The 18,117-nt window shown below is 34.6% G+C and overlaps 1 protein-coding gene across 3 annotated transcripts in view; it reads right to left on the bottom strand.

Moving 5' to 3' along the window:
• Positions 1-18,117, bottom strand: part of RHBDD1 (rhomboid domain containing 1) — a 53,796-nt gene that overhangs the window by 18,297 nt on the left and 17,382 nt on the right. For all 3 annotated transcript variants that reach the window (XM_082319530.1, XM_082319532.1, XM_082319531.1), the window contains 3 exons: positions 14,534-14,622; positions 12,820-12,870; positions 7,801-7,920 (listed from right to left, as the gene is read on the bottom strand). In XM_082319530.1, coding sequence (XP_082175656.1) covers positions 7,801-7,920; positions 12,820-12,870; positions 14,534-14,622 — 260 coding nt within the window. The remainder of the gene's footprint in view (positions 1-7,800; positions 7,921-12,819; positions 12,871-14,533; positions 14,623-18,117) is intronic.

Here is an 18,117-nt window from a genome sequence, read left to right on the forward strand (position 1 = left end):
AACAAAGAAACTCCAAACAATATCCATTTCCCAGTGCCAAGACTAAGAAACTCAGATAGATGGATGGAGACACCAATGCAGACTGGAGCCACTCCACAGCAACTACCGCTTTCTCCAAAGTGGAAGGGAGTGCTTTTCATGCAGCCCACACACAGCTTCTTCTAATTATGCCCACAGCTGTTAAGCAGAACTGCCTGTTCTCCAGCAAGGTGACCCTGCCAAACCCACTGTGAAAGGAACAACATTTGTTCCTTTAAGAAAAAGTTAAAGTTACTGGGGGGAGTGTGTGTGTGTGTGTGTGTGGAAATCCAGAGACCACTGAAGTCAGTGAACAGACTCCTATTTCTATCACTGAGTCTTGGATCAAAACACCAAGAACAGCCTCTACCTCCATATGCGAACCATGCTTTTGTAATAGATGTAGAGTGAATGTAAGAAAAACATCCCTAGCTACAGTCGAAGATTTAACAATTTCTTTAATAAAATGTTTTCTTCCTAGTTTAATTTGCTTTGGCAGTTGAAACTGTTGCAAAAAGGAAGCCATCCAAAAGGAAGCTGCATTGGCAGTACCTTCAAAAATGTTTGCATGTTTAGGAAGTCGCAGGAGAAAAAAAAAAAATCAGCATTCTGTATACATTTTAGCACAAAAATCTGAATAAATACTTTGTGTCAGTACTATATACTTCTTTAATGCAAACAAGCTTAATTATTATTGAAATTGTTATCAAAATCTTTTGTAGCAATAATCAGAAGCTAAGAACAACTATGTCACTGTCAGCTTGTGGCCTGAAGACCAAAGGAAGATAACCCTTCAGGCAGTGCTTCCAAAAATACCTGACATAGTACCAAGCATTTGATAGAAGGAAATAAAGATGTGCTGCATTGCAAAAGAGAGCCATCACCTCCAGAGTGTTAAATACTGAATATAGTAATCTCGGCACATTGCTATAATCCAGGGCAAATTAGAGAGAAGCAAACAGTACCAGGACAAAACACAGAGCAAGATAGCCTTGAAAGGCATGAGGTATTAGGGTGTCAAACTGAATCTGACGTTATGTTCTCAACTATTCTCAGTGTACTAGTGTCACAATGATTCAATATTTTCTATTTTCATATTTTTTCACATTAATTATAAGTGCAAACACATTATCACTCACGTGGAATGAAGCCCTAGTTTTAAATTAATAGTGTCTTTTTATCCCTATAACATGTAACTCAGAAACGCTGCATCCAAGCAAGCCCAAAACCTTGGGCAATACTGTATGCAGCAAAGGACAGAATTTTTTCAGGAAAGGCAGATAAGAGAAATGGGTAACGCAGTCTCGTTCATTTGCATAACCAACTTTTTATATAAATGTACTTTGGATCAAAACCCAGTTTCTCTTAATGATATTTTAACAGAACACAGCTCTTCCAGTTTACTAATAAACTGCCAAACTAGTTTTCTTCTGTATGTAGAAGTGTTTCAAAGGCAAGAGGAAAAGGATGCACACAGAACTCCTGAATAATGGGCAGGAAGGGAAGTAGAAAAGGCAAAAACCCAAAGCACTAAAGACCGTACTAGCAGTTTGCACAACATCCATCAAAAGCATTCTTAGTACATTTTCCTCCAGACATCTGAAGGAATGCTCTCCAGACACTACTCCTGAAAGGAAATCATGCCTCCTCTAGAAGAATGCCAAATCGTCTGTATGGATTCACATAAAGTAATAATAATAATCCTAAAGACAGGAGAAATGAAGAAAAATGTGTAGCACTGAGGACAAGAGGAAGAGACAGTGGAAATAAAGGAGAAACTAATTTCCCCAGTTATGCTAATTCTGTGGAAGTCTTTAAATTTAAATCTTGAACACACTATCAATATCTGAACAAAACTGTATCAAGTATCCCCATGTCTCTTCTCAAACCAAGCACAATTGGTCCTAAACTGTTTATTACCTGCGCTTTAGTATCTGAACCAAGTTAGCATTGCTTTAAAAAATAAAGTAAAAAAAAACAAAAACAAAACACCCATCAAAATATTCAAAATTTAAGACATGAGTGCATTCTTTTTTTAAGCACAGAGACTAAAGGAGACAAGTCTAAACCCAGTACTTCCAAAATACTTATGCACTATTTAAAGATACATAGCAGTATCTTTAAATGTCAGATGTGTACAACTACTATACACGTACTCTAGCATTTCAGAAGGAATTAACTAGACCAGATTTTTGATTAAAGATCTCTAATCTAGGGGAAAAAAAATACAGTTTGACATACAAGACCTGGATTTGAAGGAGCTGCCAATTTTAGTTGTCCATCCCGTCTAACTTCTCCTGCTGCACTGCTACTGAAGCAGAAATAGTTGAACTATGAACAAGGACGCTTCTGAGCTCTCAATTTTCAGTCCGGTATTTTTCATCCAGTCCAATATTGTTTTGGCAAAGTTAAATGAACACCAGTTTAGATAAAGGGCAGTAACTGCTTCAGCTGTCCGAACCTAACCTGTTTGCCTGTGTAAATGGAGGTTTTCCAATAGAATGATTTCACTGCTTTACAGAACTATTCTTTACACCACGCTATTTCATAGGTGCTAATTAGTTGTGGTTCTATTTGAAAAGATAAGCCCATGGTGAAAGGCTTAGTCGGGCTTTGTCTTACCTATCTCGTGAACTTCTACCACCATTATCAAGAGAATAAGGACTTTTTTTTGTTCTAATCTTCAGTAAACCTGTTTTATTCTACATCAACCAATATTTTTATGAAGAGATGGATGGAAGAATATTGCTATATATTCATTAAACATTTATAATAGAATTCCGGCTATGCTTCTTGTTGCAAGCAGTCTGCTAGTTACACCAAAACTCTCTGTGTGGAAATGATAAGAATGTACTGATTTAATTTCCTGGAAATTTGCCTGAAGAAAGTGCTGGTGATCAGGTTCATAGAGCATGGTTGCAGTTAGAAATATATTTAGAACAAGAGCTCCTCTCGAGGAGAATTTTTTTTCAAAAAGTGTTGTTGGGTACCTGAGACCATACATAGCCTGAATTAAAAAAAAAAAAAAAAAAAAAAAAAAAAAAAAAAAAAGAAAGAAAAAGTTGGACTTTAAGAATCAGATGCAAGTCCTAGCATATGACTTTATGAAATGTATTTTAATTTGGTATCATGCACTGCACATTTGAGCATATAATCTATTTTAAGACATTTCTACGGAAAACCATCATAGTCAAATGCAATGGCTGGCATTCCTACAATTGCAGATGGGAAATATAACACTGATGAGAAAAAAAATTGAATTATACAGCACTTCTCTATAGTCTTATCACATCAGTTTTATTCTTATTACAATGATCCATGGATTTGGCAAATTTCATAGACTACTACTAAAAAGTCCAGTCTCAGTAGAAGAAAACAGAAATGGGAACCTTTAAAAATTCAAAGAATAGGTAAGCCAGATGCCTAGATATTTCCTAACTACACTTCAAATGTACCTATGGCTTGATGACCATACTTGGCCATCTAAAAACTTCGAGTGGATGGGTGTTTTTTTTGTTTTGTTTTAAATTAGAACTAAAGAAATGCATATATAGACAGTTTCATTATAAAATATAAGAGTAATATCTATGTATGTATACTTCTAGGTATTGCTCTCTAATCACAAACTATAAGGACTATCACCTACATGTTTAAATAATTTAGTCTTAAGAAAAAGAGGAAAATTCCTTTGTGCAGAGACATGAGCTTGCAAGGGATTCTTAACATTATTGAGACTGAAAGACAGACACTTAGAAGTTCAACTCACAAAAAATCCCAACACCCACCACAACAAAAATCCAAATCCACATCCCACACTAATCAAGATATTTCTTCTGAGAAGAATAGCAACTAAACAATAGATAAGAGACACAGTATACTGGGTTGCATTAAGGACGGCTGCTAATACTAGTATTAAACAAAAATGTCAGCCATGTATTTTAACCTCATAGTAAGACCATATTGTTTAAATATCAAAGGCTATGATTTTTTTAAATCCAAAATTATTTTCCTGACTTAAGGAAGAATTATTGCAATTTGTAACCAATACAGAATTATGAGAATAAGAATGAAGATTAAAAACAAAAACAAAACAAAACCAAACAAAACTTTGGAGAAAAAAATTAATGCTGTTTAAACCGACTCTTGTTTGAGACAACAACATATCTAAAACTGGGAATGGAAAGAATATAAATAACAGTTCATTCTGGTAAATGGCCCTAAATCATTATGACAGTTTGATAGTCTTAAAACTGATGCCCACATAAATCCCATAAACAAGCCTAGCTATTTCTTTTGTTGCATTAGATACTAATCATTATTATTATTTAAGCAATTTTCAGGATATAGAATAAAAATAGAATCAGTTTAGGAATGCCTGAATGTGGAATAAGCAGAAATGCAGTACCTTTATGGTGGGCTTAGATAACCCACGTATGGGATTATAGAAGAGTAACTTCTGAGCTTAAATTCAATGCATGTCTTAATACAAATTAGTTTTCAGTTGTGGACAACTCATACCAGGAAATTCTGTACTATGCCACTGATTCTTTTAATAGCTTAGTAGGATACTAGCATAGTAATTTATAAGAATGCATCAGCATTCCAAATCCATAACGGTACATTTTGTGGCCTAGAAGCCCTAATAAATGCATTTATCCAACTAAGGAGAGGGTGGGGGGGTGGGCAAAAATCAATCAAAATTATTGCAATACTTTTTTGTCCAAGCTACAGAGCAACTGCGATGGTTTAAATGTTATAGCTGTGGGTAAAAAAAAAAAAATATTGATAAGGAAAGAGAGCCCTAAATTTTGATTGTGGTACCTGTTTTTACATCCATTTAGCTATCTATTTCAAATTATTTTATGTAATTTTTAGTCTTGTTAAGTACCTGTTTCATCATCCATGTAATTGCAAGCAACTGTGAATATCACGCTTTAGGGAAAAACGTATCACGTTTAAAAGACAATGCTCATTCAAGCTAATTATTTTCCAACTAACTGACAGGGAAAAATATCCTAGTTGCTCATTAGCACAGTAAATGTAATCTCATCCTTTACATCACTAAAACAAGTATGATCAATTACATGTTCTACATTACTTTCTTTGTGAAATAAAGCATCTGCCTATAGGCAAGCTTAACCTTTAGGCAGCTTGTTTAAGGAAATATTTTAAGAGTTCAGCTCTAAACTCTTGCTTTTCCAAACTGAAGTGCTCCAGCAGGTAGGAGAAAGGCACAAAATTAAAGCACTCCTGTGAAACCACTGAGAACAAAATCTATATGTATTTGATCACACCAAACTATATTGGAAACAACATACAATGATACATTTTCCCGCTTCACTTATCTGTAAGGCTTAAAAATTATAACTAGCACTGAAAACAGACACTACTATAGTCTTAAGAAATGCTGCTGTCTCAAATTGAAGTTAAAAATGTGACTTGGTATGCCACAGTTATCTACCAGTGAGATATACTTAGTTAGAGATGCTATTTAAATTCTATCTCATGTTTCATCAAATGGCATTCTCCAAATCAGAATATATTCCCTCTTATAGTTGAAAACTTACCTTTGTCCAAAAACAAGCAGCAGACAAAAAATACTTACTTACCTATAGTGATGTAGATAATTTAAGGCTACAAATGAAAGCTGCAGGTGTTCCACACTGATAAATGAAAACCTTTAAAGTGTATACTATCTAGTTATTTATATTATCATAATTTTGTCAGTTATTTGTATTGTTTCCTTCATAGTTTCAAAAAAAACACAAACATGGTTCATTCTTGCAGATAACATTTCAAAATGCTTAATATTAAAAGCTTTGAAGGATTTTTTTCTCAAACCCAATGTTAAAAATTATGTAAAACATCATGTAAAAACAACAGTAAAATAAAAGTATCCCTTACAATAAAGCTCATTGTAGACCCATTCCTTCCCAAAATCTAGTACTTATATAGGACAACATATTGATATGACTTTGTTAATTTCTAAAAATTCCTAAGACAGCATGAACAGTAACTAATTCACTATGTTCTGCTGAGAAACCAGAGGTACTAAATGCTATTTTATTGATTTGTTTGAAAGCTAAGATTCTCACTATCTTCTAAGGTTTTCAGTACAGTTTGATTGAAATGGGACTGCTCAGATTGCAATAATTTCTAGAACAAATACATGACAGTAATAATCTTGCTGTAGATTTTTTTTTTTTTTTAAGTTTCTAGCTTCACAATGTTGAGGGACAGTTAAACAGAACTACGCTTAAAGAACAAAGGTGAACACAAAAATGAAGATAACTAGGAAAAAAATTACTTAAAAACCCCCTAATTTCCCTAAAAGTCTGCATTTCTGCCTCCCAGGTTACTCTCAGAATAGATGCAAACTTAATAAATCAAAAAGCTTTACTTTAAAAAACATGTTAATGAATTTTTCAAACTGGAAAAGCCTTTTCCTATCACAGTCTTGCCTCATCTGCTGCCTTTTTAAAACCATCTTCCAGATAACATGACATGTTCTTCGTAATAAAAAATAGGATCACAGAAGGTGTGAAAGTAAAAGTGATGATGATTTGTCAAGATATTCATTTTCATATTTTGCCTGGTATTTCTCTGACAGCCATAACACAGTGGTGTAAATTAATTTTCTGAGCAGAGATTTATGAATGGTGCTCCGCATTTTAAGGGTTGCAGTTGCAAGTAGAGGCTTCTGTATCTTTTTCCTAATGAATGCTTCCTTGTGCCCAGGAAAATGGAATACCAAGGTTATGAAAAAGGAAAATGACATTGATAAGATATTCAGTCAGGTTATTATTTTTGTTAAGACTAAATGTTACAGCTTCACCAAATTTAAAAGAAATCTTTCATATTTTTTAAGTTAAGAAGCACCTAAAGCCTTTGGCTGATTTCCCAAAAGAATCCATATTGACAGAGTAAGCAATGTTTGATATGAAAAACTATCTCAACACCAGACAACATATACTATGTTCATTTCTGCCCTTTATTTTATCACTTCAATATGAAAATTTTGCATAACTGTGTGATGTAAATTTTACACGTGATGCTCTAATAACGTGCTGTCAGTGCTATTAAATAGATTTTCCCTCAAGTCTTGGAGTTTTCAGAAGCTGAGAAATAGATTCTACAAAGTATTCTTTCCCTCTTTATTTCACATGTATTATAAAAAGATAAAATATGTCCTAACAAATGTACTTGATACCAATTTAACTAATAAATTTCAGTTAAAAACTAATACCATTTTTATTTCTAAACATTTCTATCTACCTTTTTTTTAGGTCTTTCAGCTAGCTAGAATATAAGCTTCCTTTAACGTAGGAAAGGACAGTGTGAAGAGTAAGAAATCAGTACATTGCTTGTCAATTAAATTTGTATAAAAAGCAAAAATATACACACAGAGCAAGTTTAAATATTGGCGACATCAATTCTTCTGTTACACCACTTCATACTACTTTTTAGAGTATTGTAAGATTTTTTTGGCACAGCAACTTAGTTTACTTAAGGGTTTTTTGTTATAAAAGCATTTCTTTTACCATTGTAGTAGCAAGGTAACCAAATAGCAAGCAATTATGTATAAACGGAATTACACTAAGAGAATGATACCGCATCCTCACACCGCATTCTCTGAAAATTCTACCAGGAAACTTTCACTTGTTTCCGAAGATATGTCCAAAATACTGAAAATAAATAATGAGCAGTATATCTTTTTTCCCTCCTCACTCCTTTCTCAGTATGAATCATAACTTAAAATATAAAATGCAATAAAATTCCTACCTCTTTCATGAAGACTGTTTAGCACTGCCCTTTCAAGCTGTTCTTCTTCAGTAAGCCCACCTGTATAATCATAATAGCTCCTTGGCGTTCTGTATTGATAACCTGGATAGCCATAATACTCTGTAAAATGAATACAAAATAAAGAAAATAAACCGCTGCTACTCAGTAGGATAGTGTGAAATAGGATATTAACTTTATGCTATCTTTCTTCCACAAATTATTTTACTTCGGGAAAGAAAAAAATTATTAGGATTCAATTACTTACACACTACATGCCATGAATCAATTTCTAATTTACAAAGGCAGACTATGGTAACAGGAGAGAGAAAAACAACAGAAAAAAGATGTATCAAACATCTCAGTTTTTTATAACTGTTACAAATAAGTGTCATAAAATTGCCATTATTAAGAAGTTTCACATAGAAATTGAAAGACACTTTTCACAGCTCCTTTTAACATTTAGTCATCAATACTTGGGCACCTTATTAATGTAACGAGAACAGCAACAACAAAACAGGTAGGTTTCAGGCTTTTTCCCGCCTGTCTCTGACTTCCCCCCCCAGTGTCCGTAAACAATACATGCCAGTGTCATCATAAATTCAAGTAATGTTTGGATCTAGAAAACACATGGGAAAAGAATCCTGCAGAGTTTTGCAGTAATATACACAGCTAATATTGTGCTATTGCACAGCTACATCTGCCCTGGAAAAAAACCACCACACCGTAGATCTCATCTACTGTCACAATCACTGTATGTTGCCTGCACTACTGACAACCAAGAATTTCTGACCATTTGCAAAGTTTGTCAAAACCAAGCACAAACAAACCATCATCCACCCAAACACATGGGATTTAAAAGAAAAAAATTACTTGGCTAGGGAAGAGCGAGACTCTCTTCCTTTTAACACAATCTGATCTTGCCTGAGCACAGAAAATCTAAACTCGGAGAAACTAAGGAGAAAAGTCCCATCTATCTATTGCATTTATTGCATCTTCAAAACACAAAGCTTTGGATGATATTTTAATTTCTCTTCCAGACAGCTGGACAGGGGATTTTGAAGAACCAAAGTACAGAAATGTACCCAGTTTCTTCCAACTGATAGGAAACGTATACAAGTTTTTCAAAATGAAATAATTAGAAATATTTTTGTATGAAACAAATACAGCATGCCATTGCCCTTTATCTTCAGATTATTAGCATCAATGATAGTCTTGTGTTATCTCATTAGTTATATGGATTCCATAGGTAACCTTCTTGTGGAGTTTCTGTGATTAGTAACGAGCACAGACTATGAAGTGAGGACATATAAATAATTTCTTTTAAAAAATGATTGCATTAAAGAAAAAAATCCCAAGCTCTAGAACCTTAAGATAAAAATAGGAATACCCTATCCTAAAATTACACAGGAAAAATTTAACAGAGTGACTGCACACTATTCTATATGGAAGTATATAGAGATTCTTCTGTGTGTATTATGCAAATATACCTACATATATTTTATCTACATGTGTATGTGCACATGCATGTATGTATACATATGTACTTTACACACACACATAGAGGGGCAAAAATGTAATTCTGTCCGTTTGCAAATTTTTCCTTTTTGGAACATACAACTAACATCGGGAGAATTTTCATACATCTGCAGTGAACACTTTGTATTATCCTCCAGTAACCTGAAATTCTGCCATTTCTCAAATGATCGGCAACTCCTCTGGTTAGAAACGATTATTTTTATTTTTTAATGTGTATAAATTACAGTGATGTTTTTAACAAACTTTAAAAGCCTTTAAGTCATACTGGCTACATTTAAGAGACGCAATTCTGGAGAAAAATGAAACTGACTGCAGGATACCATTTAACTGTTATATATATATATACACTTTGGATGCAATCTTCATGTATTCCCCTCGTTCCCCTCTGCATTATGTTAATCTGAATGAACATTTTCTCAGCTATAAATTTATTTTCTGGAGGCTTCAAAACTGCATGCATGAAGACTATAAAAATTCTGGTACTAAAAGCATTAAATTATCTGATAAAAGAAAAAGGTTGTCGTATTTTAAGTTTATTCTATTGCTGTAAATTTTTGTATGTTTGATGTTTTACACTGTCATCAAGTTGTAAGTGCTCAGAAAGCCGTAATGTTTTATTTTACAACGAGAAACAGTTTGGTAACATTGACGTGTTCAAGGAGTTCCTATTAATGAAAATAAATGTCCTAATACTTTATTCATGAACTGCATTTAGAGAAAACCTAATTCAGTTACTAAATACTAAATGTCTTAAAATTACATTTAAAATCATTTTTTTCTTCTAAAGCTGGTTCATAAAATCTGTTCTGACCATAACTTCATCTATTCTTCTATTTAAATTGGTATTTAAAGGCAGATAGTAATAAATCAGCAATACCGGAAAATGAAAAATTAATCAAGGTAAGGATGTACTGTATATGCATCATTAGCCTATGACACTAGAGAGAGTTTTCTTAATCCACAGATGGCCAAATTTATTACATATATCACACACCAAGCAAAAGGTTAAATCTTCCATAAAGACTTCTGCAAATTGGATGAAAGAGAATTAAAAAGTATATACACAGGGAAAGAACATAACAAATATACATATTTTTTAAATTGCAGTTGTAAGTCATTTTAGAGAAATTAATTTAGTTAAAAAAAAAAAACAACCAACCAAAAAACCCAAATAACAACAACAACAAAAAACCACAACCAAACCAAAAACCCCACACCACAAATGTAGTTACATCTGAAGCCAAGCTTGAAAGACAGGATAATTCAGGTTAACCCTCTCCTTTATCTCCCTTTTGTCCACAACAACTCAAAGCAACAGCATGGCTACTTCGGGGACTGCCCAAGACATGCCAAAAAACCCCAGACTCCTTTGTTGTCAGCCTCCTAAAATATTTCTTCTCAGGTGCTATGTAGTCCCCCATCAGGCTATATATATGTACTACATGAAATCTCTTCCCTTTTTCCTGCTTAGGAAAAGCTGGAAAAGAAAAAGTAAAGGGCTATTCATAATCTGCTCCTATTCCACGAGGGCGGTCTTTTACACCCACCCAAGCTCCAAGCAGCTGCTGTTTGTACAGCGGCTGCAATAGATCATGGAGTTCAAATGTCAAGTACAAATTCTTATCTTCATTAGCCGTTAAAGTACCTTTTCTGACATAAATCTTTAGAGTTTCCACCCACCCTGCTATACTGGAACACTGAAGGAAGATTTAGTCTCTACGAACGTGGAACACAGAGCAATGCAAGCAGCACACCCGGGCCCTGGTGGACTGAACAGTAGCTGCAGCTAGGTGAACATCTTTAACTGGGCTGAGACTGCCAGTCACGGAAACAGGTAGCTCATGCTCACTACATAGTCTATGTTCACATCTTATTTCAGTTCACAATATTACTTTTGTTTTCCTTCTTTACCAGCCTTTAGATCAAGTGTTTTCTGACTTGAGAACTGGAATAATGGAAATCCTGTGTAAATACACTTTTAAGTTACAACAATCCTTGTTGCTGTTGGTAAGGAAAGTAGGTTAAGATCTTTTGGTTAGGAAATACAAAACAAATGCTTCAAAAATATTCAAGGGCCCATAATTTCGCTTGTGGGAATTATTTACTGTAATAATGAAATCAGAGGTAGATCATTGAAAACAAAATCCATCACAGAGAATAAAAGCAGCACTAACCTTGGCTCACTGTGGCTCAGAGTAAGCACATCTCACTTATAAAAGACTATAAAAAATAAAAAATTCCTGCATGACTAAACATCAGAGAACAGTAAGAACAATCAAACGTATGAAATAATTTTCATATAAGCAACCATACAAACTACAACTTTTCAACCAGAAAGAAAAGATGACTATGGTGAGTATAGGACTGAAGTCTATAAAACCATAAAGAATATGAAGGAAGTAGATAAAGAATGAAGGTTTGGTTTCCCTTCCCAGAGAAGAATTAATGTGCATCAAATGAAAGTAGCAGCTAGCAGGTTCAAAACAAACAAAAATGACAGATTCCACACCGGGAAGTAAACTGTGAAATTCTTCTTCTGTCATGTTGCAGGTGTTAAAAGAGTTCAGGCCGATTCAAAGAGCTTTTGACAAATTCATGGAAGAAGAATCCATCATGGGCTATTAAAGACAAAATTCCCCCATAAAACTTTCTGCTGAGAACATCTTTAAGCCACAAGCCACTGCACAGTGGCAGATATCTGAAGGAGTTATTACTATATATCTATCCTGTTCTTACAGCAGATGCCTAGGAAACGGTATAAATCACTGTAGAAGATAAGATACACTAGGCTATATATCCCTTAGTTTCGATCCAACACACAGCCCTTCTTACAGCTGGCTCCTCTTCTGTCCCTCCCAGACAAAGCCTCCACCTATTATTTCTACACACTCCACATATAATGACTCAATGTTCTACACGAGAAGCGAATCAAATGTGCTACATTCAAAGTATGCTAGTATTCCAACTATCCATCTATACGCTGTGAAGAAAGCCTAGATTCATTCTGGTGAGGAGTGGACTTTTTGCATGTAAATTACTTGATTTACAAAAAGTGTTCAAAGGAAGTTCCTTGTCGCAGGGGGAAAAAACATCCTAGAATAGCATAGATAAATTTGCCAGACCAGGATAGATTTAGCAAGGTTCAAAGGGCTGCTTTCAGCAGACACAATTTCCCCTCTGCTGCACCTTCTGCAAAAGGAACAGTATTTCCCCAGGGTAGCATTTTATGAAGTCATGACCTTAATTTGAGGTTTAAAGCCTCTTGTACAAAATACATCCATGTGGTTCCCTAAAAAAGAAAGGTAAGACATGGCCAGAGAAGTAATATAAGTTTAGCGAGTATATGTATGTGCAGAATAGTTTGTATATTATATATGTTTCCATTTAACTAGCTCCTCTGTGCGTTTTCTATCATTAGCGAAAACGATGTCCATATTTTTAAAGCTGGAATAAGTTTTTAGGTATGTGGGTGAGAGTACTTACCTGAATAGTAGTCCCTTGGCCTGGCAGGGTCAGTGAATGAAGAAATGCCACCTAAATATAAGAATAATGCATGTACCATTAGAATAAAATAATCACATTGGCTGTCTTTATAAAATACAAAAATCGAATTTAAAGTACTCTTTCTTTCAGAGTCTGTTTCATAAGATACAAATATGAAACAACTGGTACCTATGAATTTTTTTGGCACCGTGAGAGAATACAGTATTGGTAAGCTTGTATGTTGTTCCAGATTTTATAGCAGTATGCTGTGTTTAAGCAACAGACCCATGTAGCCTAGAAAAATGCAAACCAACCTAACAAATGTTCTCCAGAACATATAATGAATAATTTCTGCACTCAGATTGTACCTTGGTAAAAACGGGTTAAAGCACAGAAAACTGAGGGCTGGAATAACACTCCACTGTTTCTGCTCTGCTATACAGGAGAAAAAGGACCTGTGTACTGGAACACTCCTTCCTCCAGGTCTTAGTCACACAGCAGCCTTCACAGCAGCAGGATCTCCATAGCATGTTTCACTAAGAGTACCATGGGTTTTATCACAGAATCCTAGAATAATTCAGTTTGGAAGGGACCTCAGAAGGTCGCTAGCTCAACTCCCACTCAGAGCAGCGTTAGCTATGAGACCAGACCAGGTTACTCAGTCAGGACTTTATCTTGTTAAAGTCTTGGAAACGTCCAGGGATGGAGGCTGCAGAACCTCCCTAGGCAACGTGATCCGATGCTTGACTGTCCTAATAGTCATCAGGCAGCCCCCCATGCCACAGAAACATGCAATATTAACATTTAACTAATGTGACACTTTATGTCTGTTCACTCCAGTGGGGCAGGAAATCTGACGCTTCGGTCTCTATTTTTCCACTTAAAACTGCTAAACATATATGACTTACAGACTGTATCACCAAACTGCGATAAAATCTCCTGCGAAAAGCATACACATCTGAACAAATAATTTCCCACTATATAAAAACCATATCCATGCTCAACTTGATGGCACGGTCATTAATAAAGTACTCAATACATTAAGTAATCAGACATAAAAACCAAATATTCTGCCAACCAATGCCAGCACAGCTGTTGTGACAGGGCTTAGACTTCCAATTAAAACACTGAAATTCATGGGAGTGCTCATATAAAAGTTTGCAGGGCCATATTTAAAACAATCATTAGACTAAAGATGTCTAAAGATATAATCTTTTTTAAAAATAAGCGTTACTACAATATGAAAAACTGTAGTAATACATTGTTGGAAAGCTTGAGAATTCTGGTAACAATTTCTCAAACATCCCACCACTTTTTTCAAACTGTAGGGACTTCCACTAGAATGGACACAAGTAGCAGAAATCAGCATGGGAACATATTGTATTCTGTCATATTTTTATGGCTTCACCACGCTTCACTTAAGAGGTAAATGAAAATGTGACTTTATGTGAAACATTTACTCTAAATAAACATTTAAAGAGAAGGGTAAAAGGCATTCATCCAATTAAAAATATCTGAAAGACAATTACTGGTTCTTATGATCCATATTTAAGAAAAAAGTTGTTTTTTTCTTCTGCATTCACTTTAATAACCAGTGTATCTTTAATTGCCTAAAAACTTAATGGAATGGCTTGAATTTCTATATGTAAAGACTTACTGAATTTTAAAAATAAGTCTCTTATGCAGATTTTACAAATTGAACAGAATTACATACCTGCACAGGCTTTCATGATCTTTTTCAGAGGTCCCATTGTGTACATCAATCCAACAAGAATCCCTGCCAGATGCCCAGCAAAAGAAGTCCTACAAAAAAGGAAAGTCTTGTAAGTGATGGAAAGGAAGACTTGCTTTGTAGGGATCCAGAAAAGGGAGTGCAGAATTTGTTGTAACTGAGAAAGTCCCCGAGTGACATCAAGCATAGAGAAATTACTTGCTTGCAAAGACATAGTGCCAAGTTTTCTTTCTTCATAACTACGAAAAAATTGATAGGTCTATACAATTACAGAAAAGTATCTTACAAATATCCTGAAGAAGCTGGAAACTAATTGGAGAGATCATTTTAATCGCTTGGTTAAAGGACAGAATACCATTTCCCTAAAAGCATTTAAGTAAAGACTTAGTGAAGTAGGAAGCTCGTTTTAATCTATAAAAAGTAAATGCACAGAATTATGCTGACATGTCTAGGTAGGATCTACCAAAACCACTTAGTTTCAAGTGAAAGCATAAATACAGTACTTTCTACTGCATTATCAATAGAATCCTACAATTAGTCTGAGATAAGCATGAATGCAGATCTGTTGGAATCTTTGTTAACACAGTACCTTCAAAATTAAAAGAACAATGAGTGAAATGCTGAGATCCAAATTCTTTTCTATATTTACCAACGATTTCTTTAAAAAAGATCATTGCTCATTTGCATATAGAATGAAAAGGCTCTAGAGTCTTTTGAGAAATCAACATTGAAGCATATGTTTACTGTAAATAAGATTTGTTCCAAGTATTGCCATGACTATGGGGTACTCTAAATTCATAAACCAATTTTCAGCATTCAAATTAAGAGTTAAACTCTTTTGTGTCTAACCAGGTTTAGACATTAAGAGTAAAATCTTTTGAGTTTAACCAGGTTTAAACATTATTTGTAAGTTGTTCACCTCTGCTATGAAGTTAGAGAAGCCAACACACTAAACATTAAGATATGCAATCATAAGTAACTCAGTCCACTGGATTTATTCTGGTTGTCCAAAGATTCAAGTAATATAAGCTTTTTTGCCTTTATAAAGCAGAAATGAAACCTCTGTTTAACGTAAAAAACAGAAATCCAGAAGAGTTACACAGATGGCAGCATATGCACTCATGACAATACAACTCCCAGGCATCGCTGGTAAAAGCATACAAGAAAACGCATGTGTCACTAGAGGGAGATAAAGATAAATCTAAATTTACTCTTTTGCCACCTACTTAACCACAAATTTGTATTCTGCTATGCAGAGTTGTGGTTCTCTCCTGTAAGTAACCAACAATTTTTTTTAAGAGTAACACAAATGCTGATGTGAAAATTAATAGGTAAAGTGGTAGTTAGCAAAATAAAGTATCTATAAGGAACTAATTTTCCAAACAGATTTTTCTGGAACAGATTTTCCAGATTTGTGAAAAATACATGCCTGACTTGGAAAAGGTCTGTGCAAGGAAAACATTAAATACTAGAAGGTGCCTTACTCTAGAAATCACCAACATGAGATTGATTCACCTATATTCCTGGCAGTGTTTTAAGCAAATTTTATGCTCATCTTGAGGACATGGTATAGTAATGGACTTGGCAGTGACAGGTTAACGGTTGGACTCAATGATCTTAAGGGTCTTTTCCACAAAACCCAAAATCAAGGTCTTTGCTTGCAATACAGTGAAGTTGTATATTTACACAATATGAATAATCAAAAACCTTCAACTTTAAAGTCGTTAGGGGGATAATTTCCACTTCATGTCTATTGAACAGGTTAGTGTACTAGATTCCTAAACACTATTGACTGTTTAATGATAAATTATATTCAAGGAGTAGAAACTTATAATGAAAATGTTTAAACAGGGTTTTCTAAACGAAAAATAATACTATCACTGACATTCAGAAAATGAGTACATTTGGTAAATCACATCAATTTTTCACCATATGCTGTCATAAAATTAATTTGAGTGTGATCAACAGTACCACCTTGCTACTTGTAATTACTAAGGAAAAGCAATCCTCTAGAGTACAAAAATACAGCTTCCCTTACATCACCAAAATGCTTAATGTTACAGAGTTAAGGAAACACCACTTCGTTTTAGAACATGTTATATTGTTATTTACTCAAATGATAACTTAATACCTTTTTTTGCTAATACTTGGTGTCATTTATATTATGGAAAACATGTTTGTAGATATTTTCCAAATGTAACAACTAAATAATACCGATAACGTGCAATTTAAAAAAAAAAAAAAAAAAAAAAGAGTAGTTTTTAATAAAACTTTTAATGCTGTCAAAACAAATGAAACTGCAATATAACTATGGAGCAAAATTCTGAAGTAGTTAACTTGTGTCTTTTCCCAGCTGTTTTGAGGATGGGTAAGGTTCCAGAGGACTGTAAGGGTATTTCTATATCCATTACTAAGCAGGGAAAAGGAAAAAAAGAAATAAATAAAAGAGAAATAGAGAAAGAGGAGGACTCCAGTCAGAGGACTACAAACTAATCACTATCTTCTGTTCCCAGATAAAACTGTTTGTTCAACAATTACTAGGACACATAATTTGTGGATACAACCAAGGTAAGAACACCAGAAGCAGAAAACAGATTTGTCAAGAACAAATCATGTCAAATCAACCAAAATTCCTCCTTTTACAGTGCAACAAGCCTCGTGGAAAGGGAGAATTAGCAGATGTCACACATGCTCTAAGAATGCAGTGCTGTCTCACAGCATTTGTCATAAAGAAGGCCTAAAACCCTTGAACTCTAAAACTACACTAAACAGATCCCTAAGTTGTTGGTAAGCCTGACTTAATATCTATCAGTGATTCATTATCAGGTTATGAATCAAGCGGATTTCTGCAAGAGTCTATTCCAAATATTATTTACAAATGATAAGCTAAGAGAACCTGTAATGGTCACTGAAGATGGCATTACAATTTAAAGTAACCTTGACAAAATGAAGTAGTGGTTTGGAAAAAATAGGGTGCAATTCAATAAAGACAAATACGGAGTTGTGAACATACCACAGAAATCATCAACTATACAAAAAGGCTAGAAGCAACTGGCTAGTAGGAGAGCTTCAGGATGGAACCTGGGGCACACAGTGAATTATACAATAAAGCACAGATCAACATGTCACACCACTACAGAAAAACCAAGTATTTTACTAGAAATATGTAAACAGGAGCACTATCTGAAAGTAAAATTAAGTAGCTGTCCACTCTACCCAGCAGTGGTCTCAGCTGGAGAACTCAGCCTACTTTTTGCATACTGCACAAAAAGAAGAGCAACAAAAAACCAGAGAGCCCACAAAACAACTTCTGAGAAAAGACTGAAGGGACCACAATCACTTAAGTTTATTGAAGAAATCTCTCACAGATACAATGACCTTAAAATATGGAAAAGATTGTCACAAACAGCAATGAATACACTCGCCACATTGTCTATCCATAGGATAAGGAGTAACGGACGTAAGTCACAGCAAGAGATTGAAAAACACTTTAGCAGCACAGACTGCTTGGAGAAACTGGGAAGCCTCCATCCAGATGAGGCAGAGGCCTCCCAGATCCTGCTGGG

Source organism: Platalea leucorodia, assembly GCF_965183815.1.
Source record: "Platalea leucorodia genome assembly, chromosome: 8".
NCBI classification, from domain to species: domain Eukaryota; kingdom Metazoa; phylum Chordata; class Aves; order Pelecaniformes; family Threskiornithidae; genus Platalea; species Platalea leucorodia.